This window comes from Periophthalmus magnuspinnatus, chromosome 1, assembly GCF_009829125.3.
Source record: "Periophthalmus magnuspinnatus isolate fPerMag1 chromosome 1, fPerMag1.2.pri, whole genome shotgun sequence".
In the NCBI taxonomy this organism is placed as follows: Eukaryota; Metazoa; Chordata; class Actinopteri; order Gobiiformes; family Gobiidae; genus Periophthalmus; species Periophthalmus magnuspinnatus.
In genome coordinates, this window is record NC_047126.1 from 1,881,333 (window position 1) to 1,906,726 (window position 25,394).

The 25,394-nt window shown below is 42.3% G+C and overlaps 1 protein-coding gene across 1 annotated transcript in view; it reads left to right on the top strand.

Moving 5' to 3' along the window:
* usp43a (ubiquitin specific peptidase 43a) overlaps positions 1-21,491 on the top strand; it is a 138,008-nt gene extending 116,517 nt beyond the window's left edge. The window contains exons 14-16 of the mRNA XM_055222320.1: positions 7,724-7,882; positions 19,927-20,088; positions 20,168-21,491. Of these exons, the coding sequence (XP_055078295.1) occupies positions 7,724-7,882; positions 19,927-20,088; positions 20,168-21,300 (1,454 nt within the window). The 3' untranslated portion in view covers positions 21,301-21,491. The remainder of the gene's footprint in view (positions 1-7,723; positions 7,883-19,926; positions 20,089-20,167) is intronic.
* The last annotated feature ends 3,903 nt before the right edge of the window (positions 21,492-25,394 follow it).

Below are 25,394 nucleotides of genomic sequence, written 5' to 3' on the forward strand. Positions count from 1 at the left end.
TTTCAAAAATAGTTTCATACCCACAGCCATTATTAACCTGAACAATCTATAGACCACGACACTCTGATTATTATTATGCACTTTTATTTATTTACTTGTCCTAGGTCTGTCCAGTGTATGTGATGTGTTTGTGTGGTCTTGTGTGTAAATGGAGTTTTTCTAACTAATCTTTTTACTAACTAACTAACTAACTACAGAGAGAGCGGACGCAGGTTTTTAATAGAAAGTGAATTGGAGCCAGAGTCGATGAAGTGCGCCCATGATCACTTCCTGTTTGTAACGCGGCGGCGAGCAGGTTAGCTACGTCCGTTTACATCTTCAGTTTATGGATTACAAGCCGTAGCGTCACAATTCTAGGTCGTTCTGTTTCTAAACCCGGTTTGTTAAAAAAGCTTTGAGCACCGCGGCGTACGACGTGGCAGCCGAGGTAAACGGTGACATCCTGACAGCGTGTTGTCGAGTCAAAAAAACAAGAAAACAGCCCTCCACACCAACAAACTGGAATCACTCTTTTTTTTTTTTAACACATGCAAATGAGTTTGACAGCGAAGGTGCCAGAGTTTGATATTTCCCGACATATTTTTAGCCAGACGCGCTGAACTCTGGGCCTTCAGTCGACTGGATTAGATTAAATGTAGGATGTTTTTCACCGTCAGTGTTTCAAATCCGGTCTGACAGAAAGCACTTAGATGCAATAAAAAACTTTTCTAACTGAATTCCAGGAAACGGCTGCAGAATTGGGCCACGTGGAATAAACTCTGAGGATTCAAGGGAAAGTTCCAAGTAGTGATCGAGTCTGTTTATATGTGCACATCCTGAATTTGTATTTTTCAACTTCATTATTTTCTTAATTTGTCTTGCAGCTGTGTGGAAATGTCCAGGGGTTTGGTTGTATTAACTTGTCTTTACCGTAGACCAGGGGCGTCAAACTCATTTTCACCGAGGGCCACATCAACAAAATGGCCGCCGTCAAGGGCCAGACGTAACTGTCGGTAGTGTAAATGTCACTAAATGCAACCGAATGTCACGTAAAATAAATGCCACTACTTTTAAACTTGTTAAATAACTCTTTCTGTATTTATTATGTATTCAAGTTGCAGATACGACATGTCCATGTTCGTGCGAATCCCCTGATAAACTGACATTTTTAAAGTTCGTGTCTAGTCGGGGCACAGCTGCTCGCAGACCTTCAGCTCTGCTTCAAAAACAGACTTTTACAGCCTTTTAATTATTGGACAGTTTGTTGTTTTTCTTGAAGGCTAACTTTTGCGTACGTAGCTCCGTGTTTGGGGTCAAAATTCCGACGTAGATACTTTTTTTTTTAATAACCAACCCTGTTTCGTAACAAAGAAAACGCACAGGTTTTTCTTCTTAAAGCACAAACTCGTATTCACCTTCACTTTTCTTAAAACTGCCGGCAATTTTCCTCTTCCTGAACATTTTGTGATCATTATTTACAAATATTTTTCATTTCAACTTGTTGCGAAAATCTCATTATGTGTTATGTTATATTAGAGTCTATTTTTAGTTTATTTTTAAGTCTATTTTTTTTAATTATTTTAAGCTATTTATCTATTATCTTGTTTTATTGCATGTACCATTTTCCTGCTGTTCTTTAACTGTGCGGTGCAACACTGGAATTTCCCCACTGTGGGACTAAGAAAGGCAGATCTTATCTTATTTTATCTCATTAGTTTATGTTTGATGCGCACGTTAAAGCAGCACAGACTTATTTTAAAATTACAGTAATTTACCTTTTCGCGGGCCACATAAAATGACGTGGCGGGCGATATTTGGTCCCCGGGCCTTGAGTTTGACAGATGACCTAGACTGTTTATATAAATGGAAATAGCTAACCTGCTAGCCGCCGCTTTCCAAAAAGGAAGTGATCATGGACGCGTCTGGCTCCGATTCACTTTAGATTGAAAAACCGTCGCCCGTCTCTGTGTCAGACTCGTCATTTTGGTCTTAAATGTTCCGGCCCGTTCCGAGGGAAAGGAAGTAACATGACCCTGGTTTGTAAAAAAAGTGAATAAAAAGCGGCACTTTTAATTATGAAGCAAATGAGAGTTTTACAATCGCCGTAAATGTAGAATAACGCAGCAAACTAAACTAACAAAAGAAGGCGAAACGTGTTCAAAATTGGCACAAAGTCAAACACAAAAGATCAAAACGAAACAATCTCAAAACTAACTCAAAGTTCTACAGGTTTCTTGAATTTTATGGGGTTTAAAGCTCAACATTTTCACAGGCGTAGGTCACAGGTGGTGTTATAGCGCCCCCCCAGTGGCCGTTAGGCAGTAAAAATCTATAAATTAGCCGCACTGTTGTATAAGCCGCAGGGTTCAAAGTGTGGGGAGAAAAGTAGCGGCTTATAGTCCGAAATTTACAGTAAATTAAAAAAAAAAAACTCTTTCAACGGACTTGGAAAGTTCTTGGCTAGCGAGGCTAACCACGGCCAAAACAATTATAGCTCAAAGATGGAACCCGCTTAACGACATGTCCTTGGCTTTTTTGCAGATCTTGAACTCTTTTTAACTACGATCAACAACTGTGAGCACGACGGACAGATGATATTAAAAAAAGTTCTACTCAGACCAGGTTTAATTCCCTGCACCGGTCGGTTGTTGGGTGGTTTGGACTTGCACCAGATCCAAAAACAAAACAAGATTAAAGCCGCAAGCGGCATCGAGCGGCCCTCGCAGGCCCGGCACTCCCTACAGGAGGCGCTAACGTGCTAGTTTTTGTCCGTGTTATTGCAGCTTTGGGCTGGACGTGTCTCTAAACAAACACACAGTGGAAGGACTGATGCACCACTGTGGCAACACTGTGCAAAATACAAACTGGGCCCCACTTTTTTAACGGGAACGACCTGAAGAGTCACTGTGCCAAATTTCACATTCTTAATTGAAGTGAATAAGTCGTTATTAGACTTTAAAATGTACGAAAATTAGTACATTTTCCCATTAGGATAACATGGGCTGTTTTATGCATCGCCATGGCAACACGGTGAAAAATATGACATGGGTCCAGTTGACTTTTTTCATCAGGATGACATGAAGAGTCATTGTGGCAATTTTGACAATATTCCATGAAACTAATGTTTTTCTGATGATTGGATAAATGTGGGAGGTTTCCCATTAGGATAACAGTTTGTCACATCGCCATGGCAACACGGAGCAAGAAACACATGGGTCTGATTGACTTTATTGATTGGGATGACCCAATAGACTCATTGTTTTATTTTATTTGTGATTATTATTATTGTTTGTGATCTAAAAGCACAATTGATGTAAATGTGACGACTCCAAACCTTTTTCAACATTTAAAGATGTTTGTGTTTCCCTCAGTCGTCCTGATCCAGAACAAAAGACCAAGTTTAAAACTGTAACTGGACAAATCGATGTAGGAGGAGCTAACGACACTGAAACTGTAAACATGTTCACAGTTTCAGTGTCGTTAGCGCCCCCTTCAGACAGATATAAGGCAGTGTCCAGCAGGAATCTGACCAGAACTGAAGAAGAGACTTGGACGACTCCTACAACGATTTGTCCAGTTACAGATTTAAACTTTGCCTTTTGCTAAACATATAAAGATGAAACTTAGTGTGACAAAGGCCCATGACACATAAAAAACTCTATTCTGACCCCGTCCTAAACCCAACAGGACGTCGGCCAGACTGGACAGAACCCCATTTTTGCAAAATTTCCCTTCTCTTACTTTTTATATCTCCACCTTGGAATTTATTTCAAGATGCTTGAAAAAAGGTAAAACTAACCAAGACTCATGTGCAATTAAATATTATTATTTATTTTTTTGATGAATTTTAAAATGTGGGTTTGGCTAATCCACAAATCAGTGACTGAAAGGCTCACGAACAGCCTCACGAACTCATGTAAAGTCCATGCTGCTGTTCTGTAACCACAACAGTCTACACACACACACACACACACACACACCCACCCCCACACACACACACACACACACAACAAGGCGAGTTAAGTGTCTTGCTCAAGGACACCAAACCCACCAGATCCCCTTAACGGCGTCTCGCTCTCTCAAAAATCCTGGTGAATATCCCTGAGCGTGTCCTGTTTTTCCGATCCTGTTGTTGCTGTTTCTCTGCATTTTCCACACTTTGGGATAACTCTTGGACTCTGATTCTGAGCTGGAGTTGACTTTGTGCTAACTCTACGCTCTTCTGTCGCTCCTCCATGTGCTTTTGTTGTAACTCGTACACTCTGTTCTCCAGCTCCAGTTTGTTTTTTGTCAGGTTTTCCAAGTGACTCGTCCAAAATGCGTCTCTTTCCCTGTGATGTTTCTCTAAAGTTTCTCTGAGCAGAACCTCACGTTTTAACGCTAAACTGTTCTCATTAAACATATTTTCAATCTGGGTTCTAATTGCAAAGAGATGAGCAGCTTCCCTTTGTACCATTTCGTCTTTTAAAAGTTCTACTTTTGTTCTTAAATTAGCGTTTTCGTGCGTCGATTCATTCCTCAAAATCTCAACGTTTGCTGCAAGTTTTGAGTTTTCTTTTTCCAGATCTGTGACTTTTTGTTCCTTCCTCGGGTTCATGTCTGTGGAATCCTCGACTTGCCTTAGCACTTGATCATAGAATTTAAAAGGAGCCTCTTTTTGGCTCAGTTTCACTTTCAAAATCTCGATCGTTTCTTTAAGTTCTGCTCGTTCTTTCTGCAGATTCTTAATCGTTTGCTCCTTGGCTTCAGTTTCCATCTGATTTTCCTCCAAAATCGTTTCTCTCTGGGCCTCCAAGATTTGCAAGTTGGAACAATCCTTCTCCAAATGTTCTGTCTTTTGCCCCATAACTTTGCCCGTCTCTAACTGCCCCTCCATCGTCTCTTTGACAGATCTCAGCTCCTCGTTTTCTGCCTTCATGACGTCCTTGTTTAGTTTTGCTCGTGTTTCCTGGAGTTCCTTCTCTTTCTGAGCCAACTTCTGCTGCTCTAGTTGGAGCTGCTCTTCAAAGTTTCTCCGCTCAGTGTTGATCTCCTCCTGTTTCTCACGAAAACATTTAATTATATCTTTTAATTCTTCTTTAACTTCATCTACTTCCTGCTCTGAATCTTTGATCGAGTGTTTCAAAGAGTCGTTTTCTGCCCTTTCCTTTTGAATATCTCGATCTAACCGGCTCACCTCCCTTTTAGAGATCTCCAGTTTATTTTCCAAATCTTTCTGCTCCTGACTCCACTTTTCTCTGTCCTCCTCAAACTTCATTTCTTTGATTTTGAGTTGTTGCTTAAGATTTTTGATTTCTTGTTTTAACTCTGCCGTTTCGTGTGAATCGTCCCCTCGTTCATGATGTTCCTCAGTCGTTTCTCTGGTTTCAGTCTCTTGAGTTTCTGCAGTGGATGTTTGAAGCTCAGACTCTTTTACACCGAACCGAGACTTGACTATTTTCATCTCCGCTTCAAATTTTAGGGCTTTCTTCTCAGCTTCTCTTTCTGCTTTCTGCCACTGTCTAAACTGCATCTCCATTTTGCGTTGTTTCAGAGTGAGCCCTGAGACTTTATTTCCCATAACTTTGTCCGTCTCTAACTGCCCCTCCATCGCCTCTTTGACAGATCTCAGCTCCCCGTTTTCTGCCTTCATGACGTCCTTGTATAGTATTGCTTGTATTTCCTGGAGTTCCTGCTCTTTCTGAGCCAACTTCTGCTGCTCTAGTTGGCGCTGCTCTTCAAAGTTTCTCCTCTCAGTGTTGAACTTCTCCTGTTTCTCACGAAAACGTTTAATTATATCTCTTAATTCTTCTTTAACTGCATCTACCTTCTCTTTTTCTGCCCTTTGCTTTTGAATATCTCGATCTAACTGGCTCACCTCCCTTTTAGAGATCTCCAGTTTATTTTCCAAATCTTTCTGCTCCTGACTCCACTTTTCTCTGTCCTCCTCAAACTTCATTTCTTTGATTTTGTGCAGTTTGAGTTGTTGCTTAAGATTTTCGATTTCTTTTTTAAACTCTGCCGTTTCGTGTGAATCGTCCCCTCGTTCATGATGTTCCTCAGTCGTTTCTCTGGTTTCAGTCTCTTGAGTTTCTGCAGTGGATGTTTGAAGCTCAGACTCTTTTAGACTGAGCTGAGACTTGACTGTTTTCATCTCCATTTCATATTTTAGGACTTTCTTCTCAGTTTCTCTTTCTGCTTCCTGCCACTGTCTAAACTGCGTCTCCATTGTGCGTTCTTTCAGAGTGAGCGCTGAGTCTTTATTTCGCAGACTCTCTACTTTGTCCAACAATTGAATATTTTGTTGTTTTAGTGAGTCCAGATCCTCGCTCTGTTTTACGGCGTCTTTATCTTTGGTGAGTTTATCAGAACTGCACGTTTCTGGCTTTACTCGTTTCAGTCTTTTGATCTGAGCCTGAATGTCCTTTGCGTTCATTGTTGTGTTTGTGAATCTGTTTCACTAGTGAGTTATTCTCTATTACTATAATCTGTTACTCGTGAGTTTATCGTGAGTTTATCAGACAAGTTCTTCTGCTTCAGCTCTACAAACTCTCTGAAACTAAAGCTTTGAGGCTTTACAGGCTGTGCCACTTTGTGACATCACACAGTTCGAGAATCCCGGTTGCCGTGACAACGCCGTCAACACCGGCCCTCAGGGTTTTTTATATATAAATATACAGGCATCGCCATGGCAACACCGTGCAAAATACAGAATTGGCCCCCGACTTTTTGGGCGAGAACGACCTGAAGAGTCACTGTGCCAAATTTCACATTCTTAATTGAAGTGAATAAGTCGTTATAAAACTTTGAAATGTATGAAAATTAGTACATTTTCCCATTAGGATAACATGGGCTGTTTTATGCATCGCCATGGCAACACGGTGAAAAATATGACATGGGTCCAGTTGACTTTTTTGATCAGGATGAGATGAAGAGTCATTGTGCCAAATTTCACATCATTCCATGAAACTAATATTTTTCTGATGAATGTGAAAAATTGGGAGGTTTCCCATTAGGATAACATTGGCAGTTTGGTGCATCGCCATGGCAACACGGTGCAAAAAAACACATGGGTCTGATTGACTTTATTGATTGGGATGACCCAATGGAATTTTGTGTCAAATTTGGTGACATTTGGGAAAACTAAATTTTCGGCCGTCCATACAAATATATTCTATGTTCTGTAGGGGGCGCTATCGCGCCAATTTATGTTCTGTCATAATGAGTAGGTTTAGGCCCAAAAGTTTTACAACTCATTTTAATTTGAGCCAAATCGGACTTTGTATGCGCAAACGGGAGCAAATTTTGAAATTTGAAAATTGCTAAAATTTCGATGGAATTTTACGGCTTCGCCGCACGCAAACCGTAATAGGCATCATCATGAATTGAATAACTTTTGATGCCCCACTTGTCTAGATGATGTACAGTGAATTTCAGCCCTGCAGGTGAAGCGCCTTCAGAGGAGCTGATTAAAATGTGACTTCAGCGAGAACGCTGACTTGGCATTTGGGAATTCTCAATCCAAGATGGCCGACTGACGGGCGCCGACTCAATGACAGGCGCATTGAGTCAATGGGCTTCACCCATTGACTCAATGTTGACGCTGACATGCTAGCAAGAACAAATATGCATGTCCCATTCCTACGGCATGGGTTGCTAGGATACAGGAGTCTGTGCTTGGGCTCAGGTCTAATGAACACGTAAACCTGAGTATTTGTCAAACTGATGTTCCTCTTAATAAGAAAACATAATAATTGTCTTGTAGCTTACTGTCGAAACTCCGTGGACGGGCAGTGGTACAGCTACGACGACAGCAGCGTGGATCTGGTCCCCGAGGAAGAGGTTTGCACGAGAGGAGCCTACATCCTGTTCTACCAGAGACGGAACAACATACCTCCATGGTCGGCCAGCAGCTCCGTCAGAGGTAAACACTTCTGCTTCTTCTATGCAGTGTTTGAAAGTGATTAACGGAAAATACACGGACCAAAAGTATATTCAGAGTACACGTTTGAGTCACTATTCCAGCGCAGTTACTCTTTCATTTGGTGGTGTTCAGAGTGAGGGATTAATAAAGTCTAAAAGATGATCTAAAAAGCAGAAACACATTTAAAAACATTTGCAGGTAATGGGTTTTTCCAAGTGCGTTAAGGTGATGCGTTTAAAATTATATCCTGGACTCGATTTCTCATCATTAACTCCCCTGGAAAGTGTCATTTTGTGTCATTTTGTGTCATTTTGTGTCATTTTGTGTTGAGTCTGCAGACTCCACGTTTCTTGCAGTGTCTGAGGAGTTTGAGAGGAGCCTCACATAAACTGGGTTCAGCTTCAGAGTCGTTTGTGTTGGAGATGTTTGAAAAACGTCGTGTTCCGTAGAGGCACTTTTCTTTTGGAGAGGTCACTTTGTCGAGTTGTTGATGAACTGTGGCGTTTGCTTTGTGTCGTCTCCTCGCTGTAATTTGCATATTTTCTGTGGTATTTTTCATTTTATCATTTTATCAAGTCTGAGTTTTTTTTGTTTGTTTATTGTTTTGGACAAAGTTAAGAGTTTTTTGACAGAACGTTTAAGGAGCCTCGACACTAGAATGTTATTCACTGGTGCACACAGGGACATCGCAACATCAAAACAACCTCAGAGCGGTCAGACAGAAACCTCAGAGGGTCAGACAGAAACCTCAGAGCGGTCAGACAGAAACCTCAGAGGGTCAGACAGAAACCTCAGAGCGGTCAGACAGAAACCTCAGAGCGGTCAGACAGAAACCTCAGAGGGTCAGACAGAAACCTCAGAGCGGTCAGACAGAAACCTCAGAGGGTCAGACAGAAACCTCAGAGCGGTCAGACAGAAACCTCAGAGGGTCAGACAGAAACCTCAGAGCGGTCAGACAGAAACCTCAGAGGGTCAGACAGAAACCTCAGAGCGGTCAGACAGAAACCTCAGAGGGTCAGACAGAAACTTCAGAGGGTCAGACAGAAACTTCAGAGCGGTCAGACAAGGATGCCAAAGTGGTCAGACAGAGACTCTAGAGCGGTCAGACAGAGACTCCAGAGCGGTCAGACAGGGACTCCAGAGCGGTCAGACAGAGACTCCAGAGCGGTCAGACAGGGACTCCAGAGCGGTCAGACAGGGACTCCAGAGCCGTCAGACAGAGACTTTAGAGCGGTCAGACAGAGACTCTAGAGCGGTCAGACAGGGACTCCAGAGCGGTCAGACAGGGACTCCAGAGCGGTCAGACAGAGACTCCAGAGCGGTCAGACAGAGACTTTAGAGCGGTCAGACAGAGACTCCAAAGTGGTCAGACAGGGACTCTAGAGCGGTCAGACAGAGACTTTAGAGCGGTCAGACAGAGACTCCAAGGTGGTCAGACAGGGACTCTAGAGCGGTCAGACAGAGACTCCAAAGTGGTCAGACAGGGACTCTAGAGCGGTCAGACAGAGACTCCAGAGCGGTCAGACAGGGACACTATTTCAGAGAACGATTTGATAAAGTCTAAGTTTATGTTTCTTTTCATTTGAGGAGTGACCGGAGGAACAAACACACGATCTTTAAATGTGTTTCTTTATTGTTGATGCCAGTTGTTGATTATTCTCTGTGTTTATAAAATGCTCCTCAGCTTCGCTCTCAAACTCTGACTCTGCCCCTCCTCCATCTGCTGCTGAAGGTCACTCTGCCCACCACGCTGACCTCTGTAAACTGGTGGGCCGCTGCTCCGTCCAATCACACCGACTTTACCGAGAAATCTATTTATTTACACGAGCTGTAGTCGGCCTCTCTGTGATCTCGTCTAAATCACACTCACAACTCGCCTTTTTATGTTTTTGACAACACAGCGCAGAGGAGTGAGGCCCAGTGCTGACCACAGTGTCCAAACACTGACCACACACAGGACGTCTCTCATGTCCACTCCGGAGACACGCTTTATTTTTACAAATATAATGTACCGTAAATTTGGGACTATTGAGCCGCAGGTTTTCATATTGTAACGTGAGATATTTACGCAGAAAGACGCTACACGGACACACTTTTTTAAAAACTGCCTGAAAATTGGCACCGACACGACATCAACACGGGATGAACACACCTGCAGGTTTAGAAAATAAAGCTGCACCAACACGAGCCTCTGCTTTTATTTCCTTTTGTCGTCTTTTTACATCGACCAAGTTGGATTCATTGATGTCAAACTTACGTGCAGTGGCTCTATTTCCTTCTTTTATGGTCAAACGTATGTGCAGTGGCTCTATTTCTTTCTTTGTTGGTCAAACTAACATGCAGTGGCTCTATTTCCTTCTTTAATGGTCAAACTTACGTGCAGTGGCTCTATTTCCTTCTTTGTTGGTCAAACTTACGTACAGTGGCTCTATTTTCTTCTTTTATGGTCAAACTTACGTGCAGTGGCTCTATTTCCTTCTTTAATGGTCAAACTTACGTGCAGTGGCTCTATTTCCTTCTTTGTTGGTCAAACTTACATGCAGTGGCTCTATTTCCTTCTTTGTTGGTCAAACCTACGTGCAGTGGCTCTATTTCCTTCTTTTATGGTCAAACTTACGTGCAGTGGCTCTATTTCCTTCTTTGTTGGTCAAACTTACATGCAGTGGCTCTATTTCCTTCTTTGTTGGTCAAACCTACGTGCAGTGGCTCTATTTCCTTCTTTTATGGTCAAACCTACGTGCAGTGGCTCTATTTCCTTCTTTAATGGTCAAACTTACATGCAGTGGCTCTATTTCCTTCTTTGTTGGTCAAACTTACGTGCAGTGGCTCTATTTCCTTCTTTGTTGGTCAAACCTACGTGCAGTGGCTCTATTTCCTTCTTTTATGGTCAAACTTACGTGCAGTGGCTCTATTTCCTTCTTTGTTGGTCAAACTTGGGGGAGTCGCAGCTTATAGTCCCAAATTTAGGAAATATATGTTTATTTATGTATTTACTTGTTACTTTATTTATATTTTACGTTTTATTTAAAATTAGTATCAGGTTCAAGACAAAAACTCTTTATGGGAGTTTTTTTCCAGACTAAAGTGTGAGGCTTGTGTCGGAGTTTATATTGTTTAATAAACCTGCAGGACAGATGTGGTGTGGACACTTTCATCGCAGCACAGAGGAGTAATTTCACTTTTCTTTTACTCTGGGCCATAAAATATTATACTGTAGCCCGAGGGTTTAAATCAGACCAGTTCTGCAAAATGGAACTTTCAGAGTTTTAGACCAGGTTATAGTTGTTTCCTTCTCCTTTTTCTTCCAAACTTAGTGATTTGTGCAGATTTATCTTCCTCAGACCTGAGATTTTTCATGGATTTATTAATTTCTCTTTGTTATTTGGACCTGATCAGTGTAAAAACACAGAACTGTAGTTTCTGATAAAAATGATGCTTTTATTCATCATGAACTTTTATTCTACGCTTTAATCATTTTAGAACATTTAAATAATGATTTGCAAAAACTATGAAGTGCCTGAACACAGCAGCATTTGTCCTGAGTAAAAACAAAATGAGAAACAACAATTGTGCCTCTTGTGTCTCATGTGAAGAGACAGGAGCAAACACCTTAAAAAATAAAACATTCTGAACACTCAAAACTCTTAAAAATATTCTAAATTGAACATTTTTTCACTGTTGCTGTTGACTTCTTCTAAAAATTGCATTATGGCCTAGACAGGAGGTTAAATTATCTTTAATCACAGTCACCATATCACGGCACCATTTATTTATTTGTTTTTTTGTTTATGTATTTATGATTTTTTTTATTCATTTATTTATTTGTTTTATTATTTTTTTTATTTAATTTTATTGTTATTATTATTTTAATTTTTTGTATTTATTTTTTGTATTTTTTATTTATTTGTATTTTTTATATTTTTATTTATAAATTTTTTCTTATTTTATTTAATTTTATTTATTTTCAAGCAGGTGTATCAGGTTCACTTTTCACATTTCACAGATTTGTTTGTATTTAAGCTCAAAAAGGAGCAGGAAGAAGAAAATGCATTAATATTTCCAAGCCACACTGTTTTTTCCACTGTGACAAACGCTCTTCGTTCTCCAGTTTTACTCCTGATAATCGGTGATATTTGCAGATCCGGCAGCGTCACGTCTTCATTTTGGTGCAAACGGAACAATAAATCTGCTCCTTGTGACGTCCATAGGAGACTCGTTTCTTTTATTAAGTGTTTTTTTGATGAATATTGTTATTTAAAATGTGTCAGGGATGGATCTTCACGAAGCAGAAACTCTGAACTCCTGCGTCGACATCTGTTCTCGTCCCTGTTCTCGTCTCTGTTCTCATCCCTGCTCTTGTCCGTCTCTCTATTTTTGTCCCTGTTTTCGTCTCTGTTCTCGTCTCTGTTCTCGTCCCTGTTCTCATCCGTCTCTCTGCTCTCGTCCCTGCTCTTGTCCCTGTTTTCGTCCCTCCTCTCGTCCGTCTCTCTGTTCTCGTCCCTGCTCTCGTCCGTCTCTCTGTTCTCGTCCCTGTTCTCGTCCGTCTCTCTGCTCTCGTCCCTGCTCTTGTCCCTGCTCTCGTCCCTCCTCTCGTCCGTCTCTCTGCTCTCGTCCCTGCTCTCGTCCCTGCTCTCGTCCCTGTTCTCGCCCGTCTCTCTGTTTTCGTCCCTGTTCTCGTCCCTGTTCTCGTCCCTGCTCTCGTCCCTGCTCTTGTCCATCTCTCTGTTCTCGTCCCTGCTCTCGTCCCTGCTCTCGTCCGTCTCTCTGTTTTCGTCCCTGCTCTCGTCCCTGGTTTCGTCCCTGCTCTCGTCCATCTCTCTGTTTTCGTCCCTGCTCTCATCCCTCCTCTCGTCCCTCCTCTCGTCCGTCTCTCTGTTTTCGTCCCTGCTCTCGTCCCTGGTTTCGTCCCTCTTCTCATCCCTGCTCTTGTCCGTCTCTCTATTTTTGTCCCTGTTTTCGTCTCTGTTATCGTCTCTGTTCTCGTCCGTCTCTCTGTTCTCGTCCCTGTTCTCGTCCGTCTCTCTGCTCTCGTCCCTGCTCTTGTCCCTGCTCTCGTCCCTCCTCTCGGCCGTCTCTCTGCTCTCGTCCCTGCTCTCGTCCCTGCTCTCGTCCCTGCTCTCGTCCCTGTTCTCGCCCGTCTCTCTGTTTTCGTCCCTGTTCTCGTCCCTGTTCTCGTCCCTGTTCTCGTCCCTGGTCTCGTCCGTCTCTCTGTTTTCGTCCCTGCTCTCGTCCCTGGTTTCGTCCCTGCTCTCGTCCATCTCTCTGTTTTCGTCCCTGCTCTCGTCCCTGGTTTCGTCCCTCTTCTCGTCCCTGCTCTCGTCCGTCTCTCTGTTCTCGTCCCTGCTCTTGTCCCTCCTCTCGTCCCTGCTCTCGTCCCCCCTCTCGTCCCTCCTCTCGTCCCTGCTCTTGTCCCTCCTCTCGTCTCTGCTCTCGTCTCGTCTCTCTGAAGCTCTTAAGCTCAGTGTTTGTCTGGTGTTATTTTCTGAAACATCACAAACTAAAAGGTCAAAATGAGACAAGTGCGTCGGTCGTCTCATGTTTGTCCTCAGGGTCTCTCAGCTCTGACACTGTGATCTGCACCGTTTTTCCGTTGCAGTTGAATCGTACCAGTGTTTTCTGAGTCTCCCTCATGAGATAACGCAGCTGAAGCGACTGTAAACACAAGACTAATTACGGATTTAATCATGGTCCGTGCTCACATCTGTAAAAATATTCTTGCCTGAGCAGCGCACGGACGGACGGGAGGTAGAAACGAAATCTTGTGGCTCATCTCAAAGCTAATTAATTCCTCGTTAAAGAGCAGAATCGTTGGAGTGGTGCAGTTATATAACACAAGTGTGGGTTTATTTGTGCTGCACGGACTGTTGTATCGATTTAGGAAAACGCTAATGAAATGTAGCGTTAGCCGCGCGCGTAGAAATCCGAGCGCGCTTAGACGTCACCTCTGCAACCTCTGGACTGGAAATGTCGACATGTCCCCAGTGAGACGTGTTTTGAATCTTTTACGGGCGAGCGTTGTGTAACTGCAAAACAACGCGAGCTAACGATGAGCTAGCAACGAGCTAACAACAAGCTAACAACGAGCACACCACAACAACGAGCACGATACAGATATTTACTGATGATATGGACAGATGTGGAGGCTGGTGTAGATGTTTTCTGGCTGAAATATGAACGAGAGACACAGGTGGGAGGGCGGGGTCAAAGTGCAGCTCGTATTCACCGTATTCCGGAAGTTGCCGTGGCCGCCATCGTCATTTTGGTTCTACAGGGACAGAGCCGTTTATCCCCTAAGAATTCCGTGTCATTTTGGTGAAATTGTCTTTGTTCTGACGTCTCCAAATTAAAACGATCACCATTATTGAACCGTCTGGAGTAGATACACGTGTTTGGGGTCTTTGTAAAGGTCACGCTCTATAGTTTTACCCACACGTGTCAGAATCACTGTGAGTTTGTCTGCTGAGCTTTTATACACTTTGGAACGCACATAAAAATAAATTTAAAAAAATTCTCATCCTCGCCTAATTTTTTCTGTTAAAATGAAGGTGTAGAAAGCTGCAGTAGGAGCTGTGGACACAAATACACTGTATCTCAGCTGAAAAGATTGTTGACCACTTACATTTCAAATCTGAGGTCAATACCAATAAAAATGAGAGTTTTACAATCATTTTATTATGAGTAAGTCCAGGCGTTTTATGGAGAGACTTTTGATGTATCTAAACCTGTGCAAACCTGTGCAAACCTGTGCAAACCTGTGCAAACCTGTGCAAACCTGTCCACATGGAGATACTTGGAGAACGTCTGGAAAAACTGCAATAACTTTTTGAATGTTTGAACCCACAGACATCAGGCTCTACTGAAAACTCACACTGAGAGGAATGTGTGTGTGCAGCTGCTCGATTACTGTTTATATATTATTTATATATGAAAACACAAGATGACATGTTTATATATTATATGTTTATAATAGTAAGAGTCAAAAAGAGTGGGATGGGCCAAAACAAAAATATATGAACAAACCACAAAACCACACACTGCAAACAGTCTCATCTCTTCCTCTTGTGTCTCGTCTCTTCCTTTTGTGTCTTGTCTCTTCCTCCTGTGTCTTGTCTCTTCGTCCTGTGTCTCGTCTCTTCCTCCTGTGTCTCGTCTCTTCGTCCTATGTCTCGTCTCTTCGTCCTGTGTCTCGTCTCTTCCTCTTGTGTCTCGTCTCTTCGTCCCGTGTCTTGTCTCTTCCTCTTGTGTCTTGTCTCTTCGTCCTGTGTCTCGTCTCATCGTCCTGTGTCTCATCTCTTCGTCCCGTGTCTTGTCTCTTCCTCTTGTGTCTTGTCTCTTCGTCCTGTGTCTCGTCTCATCGTCCTGTGTCTCATCTCTTCGTCCTGTGTCTCGTCTCTCCTCCTGTCTCATCTCTTCGTCCCGTGTCTTGTCTCTTCGTCCCGTGTCTTGTCTCTTCCTCTTGTGTCTCATCTCTTCGTCCTGTGTCTTGTCTCTTCCTCTTGTGTCTCGTCTCTTCGTCCTGTGTCTTGTCTCTTCGTCCTGTGTCTTGTCTTGTCTTTGTGATGTTCATGTGTACTTTTTTTCTTCTTCTGTAAAACAAACTCTGAAACAAACATAAAGCTGTTTTTTAATGTCTTTACACTATAATTTAAATGCATCTCTGCGTAAAAGTATTAGAAGTTCTGTATTTTCTGGACAAAGTGTCACTTTGTTCACATTTTGTCGTTGGTGTGACTTATATGTGAAATTATTCAAATCTATATAATCTTCACACGTCTGTTGTTGGTCTCAGATTTTGTAAAATAAATTTCCCCCAAAAAGTGCGACTTATAGGTTTTTCCTTCATTATTATGCATTTTTTGTGGGTGTGACTTATACTCCAGAGCGACTTATACTCCAGAAAATACAGGACTCAGAAAACAACACGTTACAAACACATTTTAATACAGGATTAAAAAAAAACAAAAACAGTAGAAGCTAAATGTCACTTCACAAACTTTTTTCTATCCATTTCGTTCCACTTCTCCGGTACCGGGTCGCGGGGGCAGATACGTAAAAATAACCACGATAATGCGGCGTAACTAACGGGAATATGATGTAATCGATAGAAACGAAGGAAAGAATCAACGAGAGCAAAGAGCCGGTGTCACTAGAGCTGCACAACTCTGGAAAAAAACACGTAAAAAACGAACTAACACATGAATCTCACGGGGTTTGTCGAGGTCGAAACAGGAACTTTAAGATTTGACCATGTTTGTTTTGTTCTTTGTTGTGATATAAAAGTTCCACGTAAAGATAAGCAGCTCTAAACGTTAAGTCCGTGTGTCTAATGCAGGACGCTGGAAGTATTTGTAATAAACGTACTTAAGTTTACGATCTTTTACGAGCTCCTCCCGCGTAAGTCGCTCGATTTTATCTCCACGTTCTTTACGTTGGACATGTTTCTATAGCAGCTCCTCACAAATACTTTACACACACACACACACATATACACACATACACACCCCTACACACCCCCACATACATACACACATATACATACACACACACAAATGCATACACACATACATACACCCCCCCACAAACACGCACATACACACCCCCACACATATACATACACACACGCACACACACACCCCTACACACCCCCTCACACACTCTCACACTCACATCCACACTCACTCACACACTCACTCACTCACTCACACACTCACCCCCTCACACACTCACTCACTCACACATTCACACACTCACTCACACATTCACACACTCACTCACACATTCACACACTCACACCCTCACACATTCATACACACACTCACTCACACATTCACTCACACACTCACACATTCACTCACACACTCACCCTCACATTCACTCACACATTCACTCACACATTCACACATTCACACACCAGAGTGAACAGAAACACTGGTATGAAGCAGGATTCAAACTGTTAACCTTCAGCTCAGTGAACAAACCCACGTGTATTGATTTTCTGGTTGTTTTGTTGTCGGATTAAATCATTAGTCGCCTGACGTGACCTGAGGGAGTTTGACCTGAGGGAGTTTGACCTGAGGGAGTTTGACCTGAGGGAGTTTGACCTGAGGGAGTTTGACCTGAGGGAGTTTGACCTGATGGAGTTTGACCTGAGGAGCTCGTCGCTATGAAAAAAGAGTCTGATGCTCTTCCCTGAATAAATGAATGAAAAATGAGCATTAAACATCGACCTAGAGCTGAATTTCCACAAAAACTGAAATAATGACTGTAAATACTTCCACGAACATCAAATATAAACCCTCAGACTCCTGATGACTCACTGCCATGAACACGGATAAACAGAATGAGGCTCCCGCGGCTCAGCTGGTAGAGTCCGCTCGTCTGCAGGCTGAGGGGTCGTTATTCTGCCCCTGTCCCAGAAGAACAAAAACAAACTACAGGATGTTGTAGCGCGAAAATCAAATTTGTGTGTGTGCGCATGTGCGTGCGTGCGTGCGTGTGTGCGTGCATGTGTATGTATGTAGGTGTGTGTGTGAGCATGTGGGGGGGGGGGGATGCGTGTGTGTAGGGGTGTGTGTGTATGTGTATGTATGCGTGCGTGTGTGTGTATTTAGGGGTGTGTGAGTGAATGTGTGAGTGAGTGTGTGAATGAGTGTGTGAGTGAGTGTGTGAGTGAATGTGTGAGTGTGTGAGTGAATGTGGGGGTGAGTGTGTGAGTGAGTGTGTGTGAGTGAATGTGTGAGTGAGTGAATGTGTGAGTGTGTGAGTGAGTGTGTGAGTGAATGTGTGAGTGAGTGTGTGAGTGAATGTGTGAGTGAATGTGTGAGTGAGTGTGTGAGTGTGTGAGTGAATGTGTGAGTGTGTGAGTGAATGTGGGGGTGAGTGTGTGAGTGAGTGTGTGTGAGTGAATGTGTGAGTGAGTGTGTGAGTGAGTGTGTGAGTGAATGTGAGGGTGAGTGTGTGAGTGAATGTGTGAGTGAATGTGGGAGTGAGTGAGTGTGTGAGTGAATGTGGGAGTGAGTGAGTGAGTGAGTGTGAGAGTGTGTGAGTGAGTGAGTGTGTGAGTGAATGTGTGAGTGAATGTGTGAGTGTGTGTGTGAGTGAATGTGTGAGTGAGTGTGTGAGTGAATGTGTGAGTGTGTGAGTGAACGTGTGAGCGGTTCCTCGAGGTAAAACGCTTTGAGTGACTTGAGCGTAGAAAAGTGGTTTATAAAAAACGTTCCCAGATTCTGTTTCATGAGCCAAACCGACACATAACTGCACATCTCCATTTAAAACATGACAAACCGGAGCAGGTGTGAGTGAAAATGCTTTTCTCCAGATTATTAAAGTGCATTAGTGACACCGTTCTATCCGGTTTTACTTGTCCTTGAAGTGTTTTCCGTGTTAACTTCATGTTTCAAGTTGAGTTTGTTATTTTGCAGAGTTTCTGGAGCAGTGATACTAAACACAGAGCTGATACTGGAGTCTTGGTTTCTGCTCAGGAAAATGGTCTTTATTGGTTTATTTGAACATGGACCAGGCGTAAACACATTAATCTCATAAAAGAGGAGATTCTTACACCAGATTTAGCTAAAGCTCGTTTATGTATTATTATTATTATTATTATTAAAGCTCGTTTCCATCTGCAGTCGCCGGGCAGGTTACAAACTATTAAAATACATTAAAGTGTCCAGTTTTTTACAATCAAACCTGTGTTCTCAAATTCTGTCATTTAAAAACATCACACTGCACATTTCCACATTTAAAAGTGCTCAAATATATGTCAAAAATTACCGTCAGTGTTGACTTCCTACTAGAGATGCGATGATATTAAAATTAAGACTCACGATTAACAATAATTATTAAGCCAAGGCAGTATAATGTCCTCATATGTGGACACCAGGACCTTGTAGAGAAAAAAAAATGTATTGTGGCCAAGACAACCCAGGTAGTGGGAGGTTATATGTGTTCAGATTAATTCATGATTGTTGTAAAACCATGTGCCGCTGTTAGTGAGTGTGCAATCATCTGTGCAAAATGCTGTTCAGCTAGAGCTAACCTAGCGATAGCAAAGTCGACACAGACACAGATTCATACAAATCCAAACTAACACAAACTAAATTCAATAGTTTATTTCTCATGGTGCGTTTTTTACTATGGAGATTCTCAGCTCTAGCTTGTCAAACGGTGCAGGATTTTTGTCTCGTAAATGCTCGTGTAAGTCGCTGGTGTTTGCGCTCTGAGCCGTATCTTTTTTCCTTCAGACTCTGCAGATCGGTGGCTCATCTTCTTGGTCTTGTTTTTCAAATCCATAATAATTCCACACATCAGACTTCACATTCTTGAGTGGAGGATGTAAATGTGTGGGGTCATCCAGATCCACTGCCCACGAGCCACAACGGTGAAGAACCATCAACAAATCAGAATATACACAGAAGCTAACTAGTGCGGACCTTTTTTATCGTGAATAATGATATTATCGTATATCGTCCCATCCCTACTCCCTACTTTTCTAACATTATAAGAGTCGTCCTTCAGGTCAGAGGAGGTTCTGTTTGGAGCTTGTTCCATTCTTTAAGGACCTTGTGTGAGAATGCGGAGCTACATCTGCGGAGAATAGAGTAAAAAAAGATGGAATTCTGTCAACTGGACAAATCTCACGCCGGTAACAATAAGATATCGACTGTTGACACCAGCTCCTGGAGAAACACAACTATATCACAGGCTCGATTAGGGATCACCGATACTGAAAAATCTGGGTTCCCTGAGCGATCTCCTGGATGGACCTTTAATTGGATGAAGTAAGACCATTTCCAGGTTGATTCTGGCCCAGAATGTCTCATAATGTTTGAACTTTTATCCACACAAAGCTGTTCAGACCTGATTTTGAAGGGTAAATAACAGTTACATAACACTATAGGACCTCTGTGTAATAAGTGAACTGTATTTAAAGGGAATAAGGTATCAAAACTGAAAAGGCCAGGTCGGTGGATCCCTATCCTGGAGACTCCGTGCACAAATATTTTTACTGTTGCTTTTACTAATTATCTTTTTTCTATTTTCAGGCTCTACAAGTTCCTCCATGTCAGATCACTGGCTGATCCGTCTGAACGGGGACAGTAAGAGAGGAAGTCTTGTGTCCCGATCGTCCACTGCCTGTCCGTCTTCCTTACCAGACTCTCCCGTGTCTCCAGTCTTCTCCGACAGCGACTCCAAGGAAGAACGAGGTATCTATTATCAGATCTGCGTTATTATTCTCGTTCTTTTCGTCACTTGTTTGACACTTGTTGCTGTTAAATCCTGCAGGTGGATTTGAGAAGAGGCCGTTTGTGCGTGGGCTCCAGGGTCGTAGCTTAAGTATGAGAACCCCGAGCAAAACCAAGGACGCACTCAGCAAAGTTCTTCCTCTGCGTTGGTCCCTTGGCTCTAAAGACCGCCGAAAACCTGAGCCGACGCCCCCTTCAGTCCAAGACCCTGCACCGGTGGAGCTGGTCCAGTATCTAGAATCAGGGAGACGCCCAAAATGCACAAAAGACCCCATAGAATCCCTGATGACTGGACCCCCCAACGCAAGAGAAGGCGCTCAGGGGCAGGCTGCAGCGGTTCGGTCCTCCAGCGCGGCTAGCATGAGCTGTTTGGCTAAATCGAGGGAGGATTTGGCGTCGGAGTCTCCACAGGTGCCACAGGGTCAGCGCAGGCCCTCTGAGAAAACAGGGAGTTTAAGACACTCCAAAAAAGATCCACCCAGAGACGAGCCGACAGCCATGAGCAGCAGTTATAGTAGCAACACACTGACCAGAAGGAAGGACTCAAAGAAACACAACTCCTCCAAAGACGCTGAAAGCAGGAGGGGCAGCGCCGTACAACCCAGCTACAGCACTCCCAGCCTACACGACGGCACTTTGGGACGGAGCAAAGCCGAAAAAACAGACAAACGCAACGTAAACGAAGGACATTCCAAAGCGAAAGGCGACGCAACCAAGAACCAAGAAGGGCTACTGTCTTTCCTTAAGGGTAATTTGCTCAAGAAAGATTCGAAAAAGTCCAAAGATGTAGACTCTAGGAAGGCGGAGGAAGGAGGAGGTAGAGGGACTTTGTCTAGATTGCCCTTGTCCAATGGAGCGCCCGGAGGTGGGACCGTCGATAAATCCAGACCCAAAACTTCCAGCGCTACGGGAGGTGAGCTTGCGAACGGAAAACCAGGAAGGACATCGGAGATCAAACGTTCCCAAAGCTCCTCCAACATTCCCACTAAAGCGGAGCAGAGCGTGAGGAGGACGGCGTCGCTCCACCGCAACGGGATGACGTCCAGTGGCCACGCCCCCTCCCGCAGCCAAACCGCAGACAACAACAAGTCTTCATACGGGACGCTCCAGAGAACTCGGTACAGCACAACCTCCCTGGGCAGGAAAAGGACAGTCCCAGAGTCGAGTTTTTAGTAACGTTAGCTTTGACCGCATATAGCCTTTACTTCATCTTGTACAGGTGAAAGCAATAGATCGCAGAGGTGCACCTTTTTATACGGCGCCAGCAGCTGAAGTTTTTCGGACTTTTGAAGGACAAACACAGGGATCCACAGCAAGAAGCAGAAAGAACAGCGAAAACTAGATACTTAAAGAGGGGGTATGATGCGGAAATCAAGGTTTTGGAGCTTTTTATGAAGTTATAACATAATTCAATCATCAAAAACATGCCTGAAGAGGTTTTAAATGACATCCACGTGTGTTTGAGTAATTTAACGATCTCTCCCAGGCCCTATTTGGTTCCATCTTAAGGTTAGTCCAAGGCTCCACCCACGAGCCTACGTCACCCACGCTCCCACACGACAATTCTCCATAAATATGCAAAAACATGATACAAAACAATGCACTACAGCTTCGCAAACCCGCAAAACAACACACTACAGCTTCACAAACCTGCAAAACAATACACTACAGCTTCGCAAACCTGCAAAACAATACACTACAGCTTCGCAAACTTGCAAAACAGTACACTACAGCTTCGCAAACTTGCAAAACAGTACACTACAGCTTCACAAACCTGCAAAACAAAACACTACAGCTTCACAAACCTGCAAAACAATACACTACAGCTTCACAAACCTGCAAAACAACACACTACAGCTTCACAAACCCGCAAAACAAAACACTACAGCTTCACAAACCTGCAAAACAATACACTACAGCTTCGCAAACCCGCAAAACAAAACACTACAGCTTCACGAACCCGCAAAACAATACACTACAACTTCACAAACTTGCAAAACAATACACTACAACTTCACAAACTTGCAAAACAATACACTACAACTTCACAAACCTGACACGATGTGCAGTAGTAACATTAAAAACAAAAGTAATATGTTGTTTTCAGCTAATTTAGCATTTTCAAAACAATAAAAGTAAAATGTGGGTTTAAATGTCACGTGTTACAGTTCGTACCTCCTCTTTAAGTGGAAAGTTCTCCATCTCTGTTTGTTTTTATAGTTTTCATGATTCATCCCACAGTGGGTAAAAGTGCCTGAACAATATCGATTCTGACCAATGACTACTGGCCTGTTTCACACTAGAACACACACTTCACACACACGTCACAGACACGTCACACACACTTCACACACACGTCACACTCACACTGTGTACGCCGGATGTATATGGGAGTATTCGTATTTACTTTTCTATTTTTATATCAAAAAAAGTGAAACAAGAACAGCTCAGAACAAGATATCCAGCTCTAAACACTAACATTAGCATTAGCATTAGCATTATTCATGTTTTAAGTGTGGCATCATTTAAATCTGCACTTAACTATGTCCACGGTCACAAAAAAAACACGACATCAGGCCCGTTCACAGAACATCGGGGGGCCTGGGGCAAGAGCGTTTATATGGGCCCCCTCTAATAGAAATTAATAAGAAGAGGTTCCCCTAAAACCCATGGGGCCCCTTAGGTCTGAAAAACATCGGGTTTTAGTCTGCGTCAAAGACCGAGAGGATCTGACATGCTAAAACTCTTAGATAATCTTTTTTTGGGGCTGTAAATTAATGTGATTTTTTTAATTTATGCAAAGCTGTTTTGTTGTTAATTGGAAAAGAACACAACAAGAAAACTTTATATATATAATTTTTTTTAAGAAATGCTGTTTTCAGTGTGTGCCACAGACTATATAAAGAAATGGACGTAGCTAACCTGCTAGCCGCCGTGTTCCGCACTTCCAGCTCTATTGGTTCTGGCTTCAATTCACTTTCTATTGAAAACTGCTGCTGTCAGACTCGTCATTTTGGTCTTAAATGTTCGTATTAACCTTTTTCTTTTTTTTTGTTAGAGTTTATTTTATTTTTTATTTTATACATTTTTGTTTTTAGTTATTTTAAAATTTATTTTTTTTTTGCTTTTTTTAAAAAAAATTTTTTAATTTTATTTTTTTTTTTGAAAAGCTGTCCCCCCTCTCTCTGTCTCTGCTGCTTCAGACTCATTCTGGTCTTAAATGTTCGTATTAACCCTCTACATGATCCTGGGGTTTTTATTTCACTATTGTGTCTGTAAATCAAGATATGAACATTAATAACAGACAAATCGGGCGCCTTCTTTCCCGTTAGCGTTAGCAACAGGTTTGATTGACAGCGTTGCTAAGCTCCCGCTCTCTGCTAAACCAGCGGTGCGGGCGGGAAGAGGCGTTACCTTCAACAACCTCGCTCCGGATTGGCTCTCTGGTTGCTATGATACTCGCGATCGAAATTCCAAATATGAAACTCTGCTCCAAATTAGCCGCTATAACTGCTAGCGTCGGGTATCACTTTATATCTTCACTTACTCCAAGCCTGACGTCTCATTCTCTGGGACAACAGCTCCATTTGTTCCCTAAATGAAACCCACTCGGAGCTTGTTCCGTCGTTAACCTCGTACAAATCTTCATTGTCAAACTGTTTTTTTCCACTGATTGTTTTCTCAGAATGAGTTTACAGCGCCAAAGCGAAAGTCCGTACAGATTTAAACTTCTCTGGAGACATTAGCCCGAGCGTAGGACACAGAAAACCCCCACACACAGGTATTACTGCCATGAGGTTCTTTACTTTTTTGCATTTTGCCGGTGATTTTTGCAATTATGTGGCAATTCTGATGGGATTTTGCCCTTATAAAGATAATTAACTCATCGGTGTCGGCGTTTTAATGATAATATTTCATTACGTCTAACTCCCTCTAGTCCATACCATAATGAGACTGTTGAGTAGATTGTGTATTTTGGCCCACAGGGATGAAAACACATTAAAAGTTCATTAAAGATGCTCAAATATGTGAATGCACAAGTGGAATTTGAGGTCGTTTTGAATCCAAGCATCGATTTTATTTCAGTATAAAAATATTAGACTTTAAAAGGTCGTATATTTACACAAAATGGACTCTTGTAGCTTTAAGGCGTGTTATTATGTGGTTAGTGCGTCAAAAACAGACCTGGAGTTGTGTTTTGTTTCATCTTCAAAGCTCAGAATGCTCTGTTCCACCTTGTGATGTCATCAAGTGGTAGTTTAAGCAGTTTTTTTTAACTTTAGTTCAGTAGTAGATTTGCAATTCCAGAAGCTGAAATGATCCAAATGATTCTATAAATGAAGGTGTGTTGAGTTTAAAAATACAGCGGAGCACTTCCTGTATCACCACGGGATGACATCACAAGGTGGAACAGAGCGTTTTCAGTTTGAGAGAAGAACTCGGTCTAAATCTGCTGAGTTTGTGCGTTAAACATGTGTGAATGAAACAAAAAAACACAACTCCAGGTCTGTGTGTGACGAGGAAACGACATTAGCACAGATGAGAGAATAATGTAACACGGCCCTTTAAATATTTCATTAGTTGCAGTTTATCATTTTATTTTACTGAAGAATAAACCAGATTTCTTCTTTATTACACGTTTGGTGAAGGTAAATTGCATTTTTTCCAGACTATGTTCAAACCATAGACTGTTTATATAAATGGACATAGCTAACGTGCTAGCCGCCGCCGCGCTCCAAACAGGAAGTGATCATGTGCACGTCCCGCTCCATCGACTCTGGCTCCAATTCTCTTTCTATTGATAAACCGTCCTCTCTCTCTGTCTCTGCGTCTGTCAGACTCATTCTGGTCTTAAATGTTCATATTAACCCTCTACATGATCCTGGGGTTATTTTGAGGTTTTTTTTTTTTTTTTTTTAATTAATTGAGTTTTTGTTTGTTTTTCTTGTTATTTTCAGGTTTTATTTTAGTTATTTTTTATTTTATTTTTTATTTTTTCTTATTTTGAGATTTTTTTTTAAGTTCATTTTCTTTATTTATATATTTTTTTCTTATTTTGAGGTTTATTTGTTAGAGTTTTTTAGTTATTTTGAGTTTTGTTTTGTTATTTCGATTGTTGTTTTATTTATAATCTGTCTCCTCTCTCTGTCTCTGCTGCTTCAGACTCATTCTGGTCTTAAATGTTCGTATTAACCCTCTACATGATCCTGGGGTTTTTATTTCACTATTGTGTCTGTAAATCAAGATATGAACATTAATAACACTGT